We start from the raw sequence: 16250 nt of genomic DNA on the forward strand, positions 1-16250 counted from the left end.
TGAGCCCAGTTTGGTTGGTTTGGTTTTGGGGTTGGTGTTGAGCCCAGGGTGGCCTAGAGCTACTGATCCTCTTGCCTCTGCCTCTAGAGTGTTGGGCTTACAGACATGTGTCCTCACGCCCAAGTCATAAGCTGTTTTCTGTCAACAGTACTCCTACCCTGACCCCCGGAGAGTGTGTGCTCTTTGTGTGCTGCTCTCATATGGAGTGAGATGCAAAGTTTCTTATTTTGCCTTCCCTTCCTTGCTCCTAAACACCACCCTGTTCATCTGATTTTCACAAAGTTCATGCTGTCCTCAGGCTGTGATTGCATAAATTAAAGAAGCAACAAATGAATCACTTTTGATGCAGCTTAACAAAGAGTAGCACAAATCTTGGTCCAGAGATGGAGGAACTTAAGTTTGAGGAAACAGGTCCAGACCAGGAGCTAAAAAGAGAAGAAATAAAGACAAGAACCCAAGGTGTATTGAGCCTGTTGACTCTTGGCTCAATACACTTTTATTCAGGGTGTGTGTGTATGTGTGTGTATGTGTGTATATGTTGTATATGTGGTGTGTGTGTGTGTTGTGCCTTATTTGTGGTATGTTGTGGATGTGTTATATGTCTGGTTGTTGTATGGTGTATTTTTGTGTGTGTATGCCGTGCATGGTATGTGTATTAATCTGATTATGTGGTGTGTATGTGTGCCTGTGTATGTCATGTGTGCAGTTGTTGTTCTGTGTATCTGTGTGTGATGTGTGTGAGTCTAAATTCCTCTCACAGTTCCATACTTTTTGACTTCCTGGAAGAAAGCTGACTGTCTGTCTGCTCTACTCTGGGCGAGAGATTATTTTCTGAAAAACACAGACGTGCAATGCAGTGCAGATCTTCTAAGTCTTACTTAAGTACTACCTAAGTAGTCCTACTAAAGCCTTTCTGTCCCCTTCTTTCATCACCACGGTCTAAAGAAGGAAATAGCTTTGCCCATTTCAGTTAAGGATGAGTTTCCATTCAACTGTCGGCTGAGCAGTCACTGTGGCAAATGCTCAAGTCCCTCCTCCCCCGCCCCTACACATCATCAGTTAATGGTGCCTGTTTAAACCTATAGGGAAAAAAAAAACACCTGGTAGAGAAATCTGAATGAAATGTGACCCCTACGCGTACTACAGAAGACCTTGATCGTCCTATATAGACACAGTTTACATTTCATTGCTCTACCATGTGAAAACCCAAGCCCAGCCTCTGCTTCATGTCTAAAAGATGAATTTAGTCTGCCTCAGACAACAAAAACTGCACCTCCTGGTTTCTCCTATGCCAGAGTGGCACAGTGACATGTGACTGTCCAGACCAGCCCCACAGATGTGTCTGTCATGAAAAACAGAGATTTCCTGCCAGGATGTACTAATGTGCTTCCCATTGCTTCTGACAGCAGGGGTCCCAGACCCACGGGCTCCAGGGGGTAATTTTTAAAATTTTGTTTTCATTTAAAGTAGAAATCAAAGCAGGACCATCTGCTGTGTGAATCTGCCATGCCAGGAAAATTAGTGTGATCAATGGCCTGGATCTGTTTAGAGCAGTTAGTGGTGGTGGCCCATGCCACCGCATGTGTCCCCATCATAGCTTTGATCTAGAGCTGTGCATTTGTGCTGGGGAGGTGGGGAATGCCATGGGTAGGGGACAGCCATCAAGGTGTTACTATTTCTATTAGCTATTCGTTTCACATTTGTGTTTGGCTAGATCCACAGATGGGAGCATTCACTGGGGGTTTCTGAAAGGAGGGCTCTGGGGATCTGCTCAGCTGTCTCTAGCTGCACCTAGCTCCTACCAACTAGATGATTGACTGTCATTGATGTGCACAAGAAGAGGAAACTTTGGAAAGCAAAGACATTTTAAGGACAAAGTATGCTGTGCTTGTGTTCATGGTGAGCTGGAGGAAGAGGCAGCCAAGGTTCCTGGGGCTTCTCCTGGGATGCTATGGAAACAGTTCTGAGATCTGCTATTCTTGGCCTCTGTATTGCAGCCATCCCTGATTCACTGATGTCCCCTAAGGTAGACTCTGACATTTAACCAGACCTAGGGCTAACCACAGCCAAGCACTTCTAAGCTAGAGTGGGTTTCTCTCAGGGCTTGGGATACACAGAGGCCAGAACATGCTAGAGATTGCTCCTCCTCACATTCTGAGGAAGACACCTTACCCACACCTCATTGTAATGTTCTGAGCCATCCCTTGTACACCGTGAAAAGATGTCACGTTTTGTTGGATAACATCCTTTCTCTAGAGTTGGAGCTTTGTTAGCCTGCTATTGATGCCTGTGCTATTGATGTAGAATGTGGTGGTGCACACCTTTGAGTCCAGCCTTGGGAGGCAGAGGCAAGTGGATCTCTGGAAGTATGCGGTCGGCCTGGTCTACACTGTGAGTTGCAAGGCAGCCAGGATTACATGGTAAAACCAGCGATTCAGAAATAAAGTACTGTCGTTCGTAATTTATCACACATAAGCACATTTGCCAAGGCAATTGACAGTTATGTGCCTTGTTGGAGAATGTTCATGAACTTTTTTTTCTCTATCCAGTTTCTTCCATCTATATAAATAATCTTAAATCTTAAAAAGGGAATCAGAAATGCCTGATTTTCTCTTCCATCTTCCCTGATTGACTGAAGTCCTTTCTGCCCATGGCGCACCTTCAGTTCAGACATTATATGATCACTTTCAATACTTCAAATATCGAGATCTTCCATGAAGACTTCTGGGTTTCTCTTAAGAGAAAGAAAAGAATAACTTCCATAATCTTGGAGCTTCAAATGTTATGAGAAAATCTATAACATCACTTCACTTTTCGTAGGCCATTAGCATGTGAAGATGAGGTAAGAATTACCCCTGTGGAGGGGCTAGAGAGATGGCTCAGAGGTTAAGAGCACTGGCTACTCTTGCAGAGAACCCAGGTTTGATTCCCGGCATCCATACAGTGTCTCATAGCTGCCTGTAACTCCTGTTCCAGGGGATCTGATTACCTCTTCTGACCTCCACGGGGACTCGGCACACACATGGCAAGCAGACATACAGGCAAGCAAAACATTCATACAATAAAAGTAAACGGAGATTTTTTTAAAAAAGAATAACTCCTACGTGACAGATGTAGAAACTGAGACTTGCCCAACATTGCTAAACAGGAAAGTAAACAACACAATCAAGACTCCAGCATGGACTTCTGCCTCCAAAGCCCACGTTCTTCCCATCTCCCCACAAGACCCTGGCCAAGAGTCAGAGATGATGTGGAAGATGGGAGGATGGGAGGCACAGCATCCATGGACTAGGACAGACCTGTTCTTGTCCCCAGAGAGATAACCATGCCCTTGTGTTGATCACAGGCACACCTCTTCAGCTACATGACAGAGCAGGTGACACAGAACTGCTATTTTGACATCTAACCAGAACTGTTTTAAAGCTTAGCACGCAACACATTTGAAACAGTGAGTTACAAGGGCAGTAGAGTCTAGAATCCTGAGTGGCAAAGCATGACAGAGAAGGGAAGGAAAAGATGAGGTAGGTCTTAAAGCTACCCATCTCTGTCTGTCTCTGCTGCCTTCTCTGCAGCCTCGATCAAGTCTCAAAGCTTCTTTAGGAACCACTTAGCAGTGTCTGGCAATATTTATTTTCATTTGTCTGTACCATTGATTAGGTCTTTAAAATTAATCCAAAATATCTTTTTTCCCATAACGTAATTCATATACATCTGCATAGCTGCAGTTCAAGTACAGCTCCCAGGCAGCTGTTTCTGGACACTTATCTCTCGTCCTTTTCACTCCCACCTGAGGTCTCTCTTTTAACCTTGATAGAAGGTGAATGCTTGCAACAGGCAGTCACCTCACTGTTTTGTGGAGAAGAGCCCAGACTTTAAGCCAAACAACACTGGCCAGGCCCTTTCTGTGTCACTTGGCATCCTTTGACCTCAAGTCTCAGTAGGGCTCCCATACAGCTGACAGGCGTCCCAGAGGAGAATACTCAGCCATCTCTGGGTTATGTCTTCCAAACTGAGTATATGAATTGATTTATTTTTAATATCTACTCTTAATGACACTGTGGTTTGGCTATAAAATATTGAAAGATGTCCTCCCTTTGAGATGTACAGCAAATATATATAAATTTAGAAAATCAGGAGAGATGACCTCAGCTCTTAAAACTTTTTAACAATTCTGGTCTCAAAGGGAAGCCCTTCATGCTTTCCCAGTGTTAATAATGCAGAACTGATGGTTCATGCTCTATTTAAAACTGGGGTGTTTTTGTTTGTTTCTTTGTTTGTTTGTTTTGTTTGTTCTTTGTTTTTCAGTCATGAGTTTTGTTCTGGATTCTATTATTGGCTGAATGAAATTAATATTTCATCTCACAGACTGACTTCATGCAAAGTGTTGGGGATGTCTGGGGTCTGGATGTTGTTTCTAGCGTGTACATGAGGAGAGAGGTTGGGAGCAATGGGATTCCTGCCCTATCCTATGGCTCAGTGTGTTCTGGCCTTACTGTCTTCTCTGGCGCTATTCTCAGAGTGTGTGGGCTTTGCCTCTTTACTCTCCATCCAGGGATGAAAGCAAGCCTTTACAGGTCACACTGGCTATTTCCTTAGAGTTATTTATTTTGTGAAAGTGTGAGTGGATGTGAGCTACAGTGCACATTTTTGGGAGTCTGAGGATAACTTGCAGGAGTCAGTTCTCTCCTTCTATCATGTGGGTCCCAGTATTTAACTTAGGTCCTCAGGCTTGGTGGAAAGCGCCTTTAATAGCAGAGCCATCCTGCCAGACAGTGTTGTTCTTCAGTTGTTTATAGGAGGAAACAAATTGGAAACCCTTGGGTAAATGTTGCCTTGGGTGGTGAGATTGTCTACCCAGCTGGGGAGCCTAGTACCTGGCTCCCTCTAAGTCATCCTGGCAGAGAAGGTGACCTCTAGGAAACAGACTTTTCACCAACAGCTATACCTGGAGAATACATTCTCTGTAATTCATACATTCAGCCCATGAAGCATTTCTCTCTAGACTTCCCAAACAATAGCTATTAAGTGTAGGAAAGAGTCTGAGATCATGGAATGCAGGTCAACGGCAGCTACAGCCAATTACTGGGTGGATTAGAGGTAGGTGGGATTTGAGTTGGTTGAGTGGACAGAGAAGGCTCCAGGAGAGGACATGGACCATGAGCACATGACCAGGAGAAACAGCAAGTATTTGGGGAACACCACTGGGGAGTTAGCCAGGCCAGCAGATACAAAAGTAGATTAGGGGTTACCCCCAGTAGTTGTCAGACCATTTTTTATTTAACTAATAGTTCTAAATTAAGGAACAAGGTTTGCAGAACAAAGGTTTTTAAATGTGAGACCCCCATACAGAATTTAGCATTACAATACATAGCAACAGACCTAACCCCTGAGAGTTGGGGAGTGGCAGAGTTAAGAACCAAGATCCCAAGGCTCGGTTGGGGAGTAGAGGTTAGGAATCCAACCATTCTGGGCTTGGAAGGGGGGATGTGGCTACCGAAAGTGGCAGCTGGAGGTGAAGAGCAAATAAGCCCAGTGTTCCAGAAGAGCTGCAGGAGACAGCACTCTTGAAGAGAGCTCTGTAGCCTGCTCATGGACTTTAGATCTGGAGTTGCTGGGTACCAGCTGAGATGTGACCTTTCTGCTTTTGTATCTGCATCGGTAAAATGGGGGTGATAGCAAAATCTCTCAGAGTGGCAAATGCTTTAGTGAATTGGGTATTGATTAAATGCTTACAACATTTAATTCAGCAGAGCAAGTGGTGTGTGGTCATTAGTTTTTTATTGCTGTGTTACCACTACTACCACTCATCCTTGCTTGATGGCCATCATGCTGTGATTCAGTTCATGGGGCCGGGAGAATTCCACAGTGTTAGACAGTTAGAGGAGCAGCTGCTGGATTCAAGCTGAGAATTCACAGATGCTGCTATATCATGTTATGAACGACAGTGATCCATTTTTCCTGTTCCTATGGACGTGATCTTTTCTCTTACTACTTACTTCTTATATTTTAATGATAATACATATTAGCGTTGGATAAAGCTACTCTTCCAGGAAGCCTGATGTATTCTAAGATGGCATGTCGTTTCTCCCCCCACCCCATCGTGTGTGTGTGTGTGTGTGTGTGTGTGTGTGTGTGTGTGTGTATTTACAAATGGTTTTGCAAATTGTCAGCTCTTTTAAGTCATTGTTTGAAAACCTTCTTTATGCTCTATCTAAGTATTTACTGTCTGCATGTGCCCATCTCCCATAGAGGAATACCCAGGCATATTCAAGATGCTTCTGTATTGTATGTGTGGTACCCCGATCACTGCTCTGAGATGTGTGCATGTCTAATGTAACCCAAGAGTGTCCTTTCCTTCTCAGATGACTATGCCCAGCTGTGCAACATCCCTGTGACAGGGAGGCGACGGCCATATGGACGGGATGCATTGGTGGACTTCAGTGAACAGTATGGCCCAGAAACAGACCCTTACTTCATTCAGGATCGTAAGTACACTCATTCAGTCATGTTAAGTTAAGCTATGGATCAAGATTACTCAGTGTTTTCAAAATATGATCTGTGGGAAATTGTTCTCAGTGCAGATCTGTGGGTCTTAGTCTAAACCTTCCCCTCAGAATATCTGGGCTGACCCAGCAGGCTGGTTTTATAATCTCTTTGGGTTATATAGCTTGCTGATCTGGCTGAGAATCACCAGATTTTAAGATTAGTATTGCATAATGGACTATTATATTTGTTTTCCTATAATGTAATGAAAATGATCTTATTGTTATAATTGCTACAGCTCAACCATATCTTTTCATATTAAGTCATGGTCTAGTTCCATTTCCCTACAAGATGACAAATGTTCAGCACACCAAGCTGATCTTTACAACTATTTTAGAGTGGGTGGTCAAAAAATAATACCTTCTTGGTCAGACATGGATTTTTAGAATCCACTTGTGAGGGGATTTATTAAGTAATAAGTGATGGGTGCCAGATTTTTCTGGATTTGTGAGTAGAGCTTTCATGGGGTAGGCAAGAGTGAAAATAATGCCCCCTCTAGAAAGGAAATTCCCCACAGCCTGTGGACAGAGGGTCCTGTGTGAGGAAACCACACACAGAAACTCTGTTTCCACAGGAGAGACATCTGTGCTTTTAAATAGGGAAGAGTGAGGTTTGAAAACACAGCAGTTCAGAATGAAAGATGGCAGCCGGATGGCTGGGGTCTAGGCTACAGAGTAATAGCAAGAGAAAAAGCTAATTCAGGGACTGTTCTCCTCTCACATGGGATGTGCCCCTCTCAAGCAGCTGTACCACATCTCCACACACTGGAGCCTCATGGGATCATGGACTCTGAGACTAAGATTTTAGAGTTGCATAGAGTTACAAAATATTATGGAGTCTTTTTTGCTTCCAGGCCCTGTCATCTGTTTCCAGAGGCCACCATTTGGTAGTAGCCTTGGAGCAGCACCCAGAAATTTGTAGTTGTTTGGTTTCGACACCATCTGATAGGTTATTTCTCCGACACTGGTGAAATGAGCCAATTCAAGGCAGATTAGATTAGATTAAAGGCAGGTTTATTGGGAAGCTGCTCTCAGGAGCGTTCCCTGGCCCCAAGGATTTAGGCCAGGGAAATGCCATGGGCTGGAGGGAGAAAAGAAAGAGAGAAGGGGAGAAGAGAGAGAGAAAGAGAGAGACAGAGAGACAGAGACAGAGAGAGAACAAGTGCTCAAAATGTCTGGATTATATAGGAAAGAGTCCCTAGGGATGGGCAGAAGGGCAGCCCAGCCTCTGGGCTGGAAAGTTCAAGGTTGGCAGCAGGGTATGCCAAGGACTGAGGGATGCTGGGAGAACCTAGAGATCAGGTCTGTTTTAATATGTAAAATATGCACCTCAGTCCCCCATCCTGGGGTCTGAAACCAAACAGTTGTATTGGGGTTTATTTCCACTGAGTCAAAGGGACTTCCCTTCTTCCCTTATATTTAGGGAGGGCAGATACTCCTTTCATCCTCTGTTCTTCTTTCAGCTCTTTGGTTGGATCTAAGACTTCAATAATACAAATGCTGATGAATGAGGAAGAAAGTACAAAATTTAATTACATTCCCACATACTTGGAGAGTTCACAGCACAAGAATGAAGTTTAAACAAGTGGCCAGTACATACTGCTTTGAGGCTTTTAGACGCTGAACAATAAATTTGTGAATAAGTGAGGACACAGAGTATCTAATATTATGATAGGATAGATAGTAAGTTCTGTTGACCCCATGAGAGACTTATGGGTGGGGAGAGGAGAAGTGGCAGGAAGTTACTGCAAGGTAAGAGTTACTTCCAAGAATCTGATCACTCGGGTTTGCTGCCACCCCTGCTACAAGCCTCCCTGTCCAAGGCTGTTTTCCAGCTTGAGTTTGTGAAGGCCTTCTGTTCTGTCCCTGACAGACTTCGATCCCTGGAGAATTTTTTCCGATTGGTAGGACTAGGACAATTGAAGCTGGGTAGCATGTTCAGATGTAAAGGTTTCTCAAGTGACTTCGGCTTGACAGAGTCAGTAGGCCAGTTGAAGCAATCTGAGGTGACACATCCTTAACTCCTGCAAAGGTTCCTGTGTTCTGATCATCCAGCAGAATTATGAATGCCATATTTCTGCCATTCCAGTGAGGTTGGCTATCACGTAATTATGATTCCTCTCCAAGGTCAAGTATAATACAGTTTTAGAAGGTTCCTGCTGTCCTTTCCCAGGTTGTCCCAAGGATAACTACTGTCCCATTCCTAACACCTGTGCTTGGTAGACTTGCTTTTTACCAACAAGACATGACCCTGAAACCCTTCATGAAATGGGCCTGAATACATCCACAACCCCAGGATTGTGGTCACATCACATTACAGTGGTTATAGATCAGTAAACCTTCTCCGTAAATAAAAACAGGGGAGAAATATCAAGATCCAAAGAAAGCCCACAAATCCAGAAATAGTAGCTAACGCTCTAAGCAACCCTGACTCCGCACAGCTCATGGGTAGCCTCTGCTGAGTGACAGTTCACATTCTACAACTTTCCATGATGAAGTCTCCTCAAATTCTCCTCAGTGCCAACATGACTCTGAAGCTCCTTTCAATTCACAAATGTCATCACACATGTTGGTGTCACACTAGGCTCCTATTAGCAACATAGAGAGTTGTCATGTGGGTTTTGATCTCTGGATTTGATTCCATAAAGGTCTTTAAACAGCCTACATGGTAGAAACTTCTTTGAAGGCCTGCCTACTCTCTGACTGTTAGCAAGGGCTTCTGGCCCTGCTGCATTAAGGGACCACACTGAGTGGCCAGTGATGAAAGAGAGTCTAAGTGAGAGTCCTCATCACTTCATGGTTTGTGGTCTTTGTTACCTTCAGTTTGAACAGTATTTCCCAAACTGGAATTCATTAGTGCAGAGATCACCCTAAGTTTTCTGCAAAGGCTAGTTGTAGAAATTATTTAATCCCTCCCTGGGGTTTCTACCCCGCTGCCTTTGACCCTTTAGTTCTTGGATAAAAGACACACACAGCCTTCATATTTACAATAAGCCTTAAACAGCACGAGAGCTGGGTAAATACCTACCCTCTCTGCTATTAGAATTTGCTTTCCTATTGATAATCCTGAGTTATAACTTACTGTTTCATCTGAGCTGCTCTTAACTCCAATTGACCAGCCCTTAGGGCCATGTTTTATGGCTCACCTAACCCATGGAGGCCTCTCCTTTTTCCTCCTGTGCCTTCTTTTCCTTGTGGTCCTCCTCCAACTCCAAGCCCAGGAAACCCAACCCTCACCTATGTCTCTTCTGCCTAGCTATTGCCTGTTGACATCTTTATTTACCAATCAAGAATAGCTTTAGGGCAAGGTCACTTTGTGCCTTGGTGCAGCCTTTCTGGGTCAACCAGTCTTGTGGAACCATTATATTAGCATTAGAATACAAACAGCATCAGGCCAACCAACTACAGCTAGATATGGTGATATTTTTGACTTTGCAGGCCTCATGGTCTCTGTTGTAGCTACTCAACTCTGCCATGGTATCACAGAAATAGCCACAGGGGATTACGGCAGCTACTGAATGTAATTGTGTTCATTTACATAAACAGGTACCATGTCAGATTTGGAGCAGGTGCTGCCTACCAGGTTTAGAATCCAGAACTGTCTTTGACACTTCCTAGGGATTCCTTGGTTGGAAGAGGCTCCTAGGAATCAATTTGGGGGACCTTAGCTGAGATACATAACAGTGGGGATATCAGAAGAGGCCACCTCCTCTAGCTAGGCAAGACTCCCAGTGGAGGGATAAGGATACAACCCACTCACAAAACTTTCCACCCAAAATTTGTCCTGTCTAAAAGAAATGCAGGGACAAAGATGGAGCAGAGACTGAGGAAAAGGCCAACCAGTAACCGGTCCAATTTGAGATCTATCCCATGGGCAAGCAACGTCAATGATATTCTGTTATGCTTGCAATAGGAGTCTAGCATAGTACCTTCTGAGAGGCTGCACCCAGAAAAAAAATCCAGAAGTGTTTTAAAGAGGTCTTGAGTTCCAGTTGTCAATTCCTGTAATAAATTGTAATCTTGCTAATTATGAAGTTGAAATCATTTTGCTGTGATACGCTGGATCTGAAAACACTTTGATTTCATTTCCCATCTGTATCTCTCAAATCAGCTTTATGTGTCTGCTATTTCTTGATGGCCTGTTTCTTTCCCTCTTTAAACTTTGGGAAGGGGACCTCATGGATGTGTTCATTTTTTAAAGTGGGTGTTGTAGTGGGCTCATATGCAAATTAAGACCTCCTGGCCCTGCATAGCAACAATATTTTGCTGCCCTCTGCAGTTCTGTTGGGGAATTATCTCAGAGGCCCCATAATTCCCCTTCGTGGAGAGAGGATAACCTGTAACAGTGTACTTTAGGGCATTATGTATTTATATTTACAACTTCCCTCTCTAGGAAGATAACACAACACTTTCGTGGCTGGCCACATGGTTTTTATATTGTTAAAACTCTAGACGTCTCAAATGACTTCAGAGCTAGTGTCTAAACTATAAGAAAGAGGCAAGCAAGAGCTTCTTTGTTTCGTCCTTTATTCTGTACACAAGTCTGATGTACCTTCCCATTTATCAAGATGTTTGGAATCACTTCCACAGCCGTTATCCTTTGGGCTCCTGTGGAAGGCTCCCTGGGAAGCCAGAGTAAACAGACCCCACAGGGCACAGCCAGTCTAGCTCTTGTTTCTACAACTCCCACTGCACATCCTCAAACCTGGGAGCCCCTCTTAGAAAATGTCTACGGAATCCTGGTCAGGAAGTCCACTGTTCCGATCCCAGAAGGCTTTCTGACATCTGCCCTGCTGGAAATTCATGTAAAAATGTTCAAAAAGTTTCATTGTTTTCTCAACTCAAACCTGTACTAGTTTTCTCATGTAATGCGGTTTTAGTATAAACCATTGGAATGGAAAGAGTGGGCTGGTTCATATTTAAAAAGTTGCATTTTTTTATACTTAACACTAGGTACAGGTATACTTGATAGCAAATTCTAAGGCTAATGTTAAAGTATCTAAAACAGATATATAAAATAAAACAGATCTTAAATAATAATAATAGTTCGGTTTTCAGTAGGGTAGGATGGCAAACACTTCTAACCTGGCTTCTGCTTTTGCCTTTGTAGGCTTTCTAAACAGCTTTGAGGAGCTACAGGCTGAGGAATGTGGCATCCTCAATGGCTGTGAAAACGGCCGCTGTGTGAGGGTCCAGGAAGGTTACACTTGTGATTGCTTTGATGGCTATCATCTGGATATGGCCAAGATGACCTGTGTCGGTAAGAATGAGAATATCCGTTGAGAGACCCTTTCCCTGGCGTCCCCTGTGACCAGCTCTGGTCAGCTGAGTATATGTCAGATAGATGGATGGGGTTGTGGTTTGGGAAGATGAAAAAAGGTCTAGAAATACGCATTAAGTGTAATAATGCTTCATGTCTATATATACACACACACACACACACACACACACACAAACCTATCCCTGTTAAGGCAGTCAGTGGTGTAGTCTGTATTTCTTTTCTGAGAGCTAAATCTCATAGTTATCACTCTGTTTTAATCAAGGTTTCTATTCCTGCACAAACATCATGACCAAAAAGCAAGTTGGGGAGGAAAGGGTTTATTCAGCTTACACTTCCACATTGCTGTTCATCACCAAAGGAAGTCATGACTGGAACTCAAGCAGGTCAGGAAGCAGGAGCTGATGCAGAGGCCATGGAGGGATGTTACTTACTGGCTTGCTTCCCCTGCCGTGCTCAGCTTGCTTTCTTATAGAACCCAAGACTACCAGCCCAGGGATGGTACCACCCACAATCGGCCCTCCTCCTCTGATTTCTAATTGAGAAAATGTCTTATAGCTGGATTTCATGGAGGTGTTTTCTCAACTGAAGCTCCTTTCTCTGTGATAACTCCAGCTTGTGTCAAGTTGACACAATACCAGCCAGCCAGTACACACTCCATATAAGAAGCCTTAGTGTTGTATTTTCATCACAGTTAGAGACTGAACCCCAGGGCTTTGTGTCTGCTAGTCAAGAACTGTACCGTGAAGGAAGCTCTACCTCCAGCCCCACCCCCTAAAAGACCAGAATGTCTCAAGTAGTTATTTTGACTTTCAAATTTAAATTTTGACAATTTGGTAATGGCTTCCCTGAGTTGTGTGAGACAAATATAAAAAACTGAAGGCAACTAGAAAATAAACAGCTTCCCTAGCAGTTATTTTAGATAAAATCTTAAAAAATCTCCATTCACACTGTAGCTTGGATATATTACATATCAAGCCAACAAATTTGACATTATATTAAAGAACAGGACAATTCTAGACTCTCCCTGATCACCTATTTTAATATGTATAAAGGCTAATTTTACATATTGAGACAGATAAAAATGAGGGAACTGTCTGGTTTACGTGGCCAGAACTGTGGACAGCACCCAGGATGGCACCTAAGTGTTAGTGTCATAACATTAAAGACTGTGGTTTGGTTTATTGCAGATGTAAATGAATGCAGCGAGCTGAATAATCGGATGTCTCTCTGCAAGAACGCCAAGTGCATTAACACAGAAGGCTCCTACAAGTGCTTGTGTCTGCCAGGCTTCATACCATCTGACAAGCCCAACTACTGTACCCCACTGAACACCGCTTTGAATTTAGACAAAGACAGTGACCTGGAGTAAAGGAGAAGCTACGTAACCTATGCCCATATACTCTGCACTGTGTAAAGGAAAAGGGAGAGATGTGTGCTTGAGACACTGCACCTAACCAGAACGTTGGCAAAGACGGAAACAAACTGGAGTTGAGTGAACCCCCAAAGACAGTGAGCGGATGGAGCAGGAACCTGCGAGGTGCGACAGACCAAATGGACATTTCTTCAAAAACCCAGTATATATAGTCTGTTCATATGTAAAATTCATTGGAAAAGAGGCAGGACATGGCTGTCATTTTAAACAGAGGTTGTATTATTATCTTGTTTTGATTTTTTTTTACTATTGCTTAAATTTGGCTTTTAAATAGTGGTGGAAATGTTTTATATGATTCTTATTTTTGCTGTGCAGATCCTCAGCTACCATTTTTCTTCAGCGATAATCTCAAGTGCGAACACCTTTGAAAAAATATTGTTAAACTGTATTATAAGTACTATGACACAGGGTTGTGCTGTTCCTTGGTCCGGAGACTTTGAAAAACAAATTGTCTGTCCTGTGGAGCAGGCAGTGATTGTTAAACTTTTATATACATTTGGAGGGGGCAGGGAAACACCTTTATTTTCAATGTATTATCAGATTGCCTGTCAATTGGATCCCTTACTTGGACGGAAATGGAAGAGCTTCTTAGTGTTTATTAGTATTGTGGTGTGTAAAGTCAACCCAGAAAAATTTCAAAACCTGAACATCCCCCCAAATATTTACCATTGTATGTTATTAAAAAAATAAAAATCACCATTTTTGTAGAAAAAAACCTGAGTGTGGAAGAAGTTGTCCACTTCCCCATAATAGCTCCCCACCCCACCCCCAGCTCTTATTTCGTAGCCAGTGATCCTCCATTGTGTTAGGCTTCTGTAAGTTAGGACTGGTTAGCTACTGTTACAGGTTGCTAATTTCCCTCTTAAGTTCCACGGTGAAGTGCTGAATCCCCAAGCTTTAGGATGCATGGACTCTCTTTGGAGACAAGATCTCTATGGAGGAAATCAAAGTTACAGGAGACCAGAGGAGTAAACTGTTATCCAAGACTACAGGTGTCCTTAGGTGACAAGGACTAAAGGACACGTGCAAAGGAAAGGTCACTTGAAGAGGGCTGGAAGGCAACCATCTTACAAAAGAGTGAGGCCTCAGAGGGACGTCAACCCTGCCACAGATCTTGATCCCTAGTCCAGAATTATGAGAAAATAAACTTCTGTTGTCAAACCACCTGCCTATGATACTTTCTTATGGCCTTTTCAGACAACCAATACAGACTTGTATAACAGGAATAATAAACAAACAAGATCTTTCAAAGTCCCAGCCCCTGCTCTCTTATGAACCACTCCTAGCAACGATAGCTGCTTCACAGGATAAACAAATTGTGCCTCAGCAGACCCCATAGAAAATTCTCCCAGTGAATACTTTCTTAAGAGGCCTTTGCCTTCTAATGTCTGCAATAGGCAAAGTGATAACACCTTAAAGACTTAGATCTTCTAACCTTTGGAATCTGTCATAATGAAGGGAAATACTGTCTCAGGGAAGTCACCTGGCCCCAAAGAGGAAGATGATCTTGGATAATCTGAGTGTTATTACTAGGTAACCACGAGGGGGTGTCCTTGGAACCATAAAAGTGGCAAGACAGAAAGAAAGGAGTTATGAAAATGTGACATTGAAGAGGTCAGGAACAGCATGAAAGTGCTTCATGTCACGACTAACTGGTAAGGGACATGAACCAAGTATGTGGACAGCTAGTGGGAGCCAGGCAAGACAAGGAGAGGGCTCTTCATAGACAATCTAGAAATGAGGATTGCACTGTCTATACACGATGCCTTGATTCCAGTCTAGTGACCCTGTGTGAACCTCTCACCTATTGAACTGGAAGGTAATCAGATGTCTGATGTGACTGAGTTTGCAGCAATAGAAAGTTAGTGCAGTACTAAAGCTGCATAGAAACTTAAAGTCTGAACTAACTCAAAAGTTTCAGCTGATGTTCATGTGGGAGACATGGTTGGGTTCTGTCCCAAGAAAAGATGCTTGAGGGCTTGAGAGAGGACAAGCATAAGGACAGAAGTTTGAATCCCAGGCATAGTGACATGTATTTGTAATCTCAGTGCTGGGTAGGAGGAGACAGGCAGAGTCCTAGGGCTTGCTTGGCCATCTAGGCTAGCCCACTGGGCAAACTCCAGGCCAGAGAGAAACTCTTTCTTAAAAACAATGTGAACAAAACCAGGCGTGGTGGTGGCCCAAGCCTTTAATTCCAGCACTTGGGAGAAATAGGCAGGCGGGTCTATGTGATTTCAAGGCCAGCTTGGTCTGCAGAACAAGTTCTAGGACAGCCAAGACTGTTACACAGAGAAACTATGTCTCAAGAGGAAACAACAACAAAACTCACCAAACTAAAAACTCCAAGGTTGTCTTCTGGTTGCCATAGGCATGCACACACATTTATACCCACATACAAATATGTGCAAATTTCACACACAGTCAATCTTTAAAACTTACAATCTAAAAACAGTATTTTTTTCATACAAGCAGACTAACTTCTGACTCTAAAATATGTTCTTTGTCCAAAATTCTGGTATGTTTGACTGAAAATTTATAAATATAGTATTGAATCAATAGTGTAAGAATTTAGTATGGAAGTCGGTGTTTGAGAATTACTTTGTGGAGACTATCTGAGAACAGAATATTCTAGTCTTTTATTTCTTTAATTTTAAAAATTTATTTATTTATTTTATGTATATGAGTACACTGTCGATGTCTTCAGACACACCAGAAGAGGGCATTGGATCCCATTACAGATAGTTGTGAGCCACCATGTGTTTTCTGGGAACTGAACTTAGGACCTCTGAGCCATCTCTCCAGCCCCAGAATATTCTACTCTTAAACAGCATCATTGTTAGATTTAAGATGGCAGAATACAGATGCCCGCACTCAACTCCTTTAGCAATAAGCAAAGTAACAACTATATATATTTTGAGAGGAGCGTCTATATGGAGAACACGGGAAATAAGGCTTCAGAACCTTCAAAGACCCAGAGACTTGAGAAAATAATATA

At 43.0% G+C, this 16250-nt stretch overlaps 1 protein-coding gene across 3 annotated transcripts in view; it reads left to right on the forward strand.

Annotated features, from left to right (window-relative positions):
* Ltbp1 (latent transforming growth factor beta binding protein 1) overlaps positions 1–14419 on the forward strand; it is a 379032-nt gene extending 364613 nt beyond the window's left edge. For all 3 annotated transcript variants that reach the window (XM_028773421.1, XM_028773422.1, XM_028773423.1), the window contains 3 exons: positions 6363–6485; positions 11653–11802; positions 13011–14419. In XM_028773421.1, the coding sequence (XP_028629254.1) occupies positions 6363–6485; positions 11653–11802; positions 13011–13192 (455 nt within the window). In that variant the 3' untranslated portion in view covers positions 13193–14419. The remainder of the gene's footprint in view (positions 1–6362; positions 6486–11652; positions 11803–13010) is intronic.
* The last annotated feature ends 1831 nt before the right edge of the window (positions 14420–16250 follow it).

The sequence above is a fragment of the Grammomys surdaster genome, unplaced genomic scaffold (assembly GCF_004785775.1).
Source record: "Grammomys surdaster isolate TR1022 unplaced genomic scaffold, NIH_TR_1.0 227, whole genome shotgun sequence".
NCBI lineage: Eukaryota > Metazoa > Chordata > Mammalia > Rodentia > Muridae > Grammomys > Grammomys surdaster.